General features: G+C 47.7%; 1 protein-coding gene across 1 annotated transcript; it reads right to left on the bottom strand.

The window, feature by feature from the left end:
- Nucleotides 1–7: 7 nt before the first annotated feature.
- On the bottom strand, nt 8–595 carry LOC107682343 (sialic acid synthase-like; the record flags this gene model as incomplete). Its single annotated transcript, XM_016478612.1, has 2 exons — nt 8–199; nt 294–595. Coding segments are annotated over 2 exons (491 nt in total), but the record flags the coding sequence as incomplete, so codon positions are not given.
- Nucleotides 596–683: the final 88 nt, after the last annotated feature.

Here is a 683-nt window from a genome sequence, read left to right as displayed (position 1 = left end):
TGTACAATCATCAGCCATTTATCATGGCATCAGTGATGGTGGCATCTTTTTCCAGGTCCACCTTGATTTTCTTGCCAACCAGTTTGAAGATGTTCTCTGGTCTCACACCATGCGGTTCGGCCACTTTTACTGTCAGCATGTCGAGAGTTAATATCTCGCCCTTCTGCAATGGTTTCCGGGCCACTACCGACTTACCCAACTGTAAGAAAGGACATAAACAGTGATTTAAACACATTTGATCACTTCAAAAGCCTCCTATTGCTATATCTGTCAAAATGAGGGTTGTATCCGACCTTGCTGTGACAGGAAGCCTCACAGGGCAGCATCTGTTTGATTGGCGAGCCCATTGCCATCTCAGCCGTCCTGATGGCTCTCACCAGCTCTGCCAGCTCAGCCGGCTCCAGTGATGCTGCGTGGTCACTGCCTTTCCAGGTCTTATCCAGGGTCACATGACGCTCCAGGACCTTCGCCCCGAGTGCCACAGCAGCCACAGACACATGGATGCCCGTCTCATGTCCAGAGTATCCTATGGGAATGTCCGGAAACTCCTTCTGGAACTCCTGCAATAGGAAATGGGAAATGGAAAGATTCCAAACTACTCATTAACTACGTATAATTCTTGCTATGTAAGGACTCAAGATCAGTGGGTGCTTTCAGTCATAGTTTTTGATGAAAATATCCTT

This window comes from Sinocyclocheilus anshuiensis, unplaced genomic scaffold (assembly GCF_001515605.1).
Source record: "Sinocyclocheilus anshuiensis isolate Anshui unplaced genomic scaffold, SAMN03320099.WGS_v1.1 C32086289, whole genome shotgun sequence".
Lineage (NCBI taxonomy): Eukaryota > Metazoa > Chordata > Actinopteri > Cypriniformes > Cyprinidae > Sinocyclocheilus > Sinocyclocheilus anshuiensis.
The sequence above is the reverse complement of the archived record's forward strand: the minus strand, read 5'-3'. Positions and strand labels throughout refer to the sequence as shown.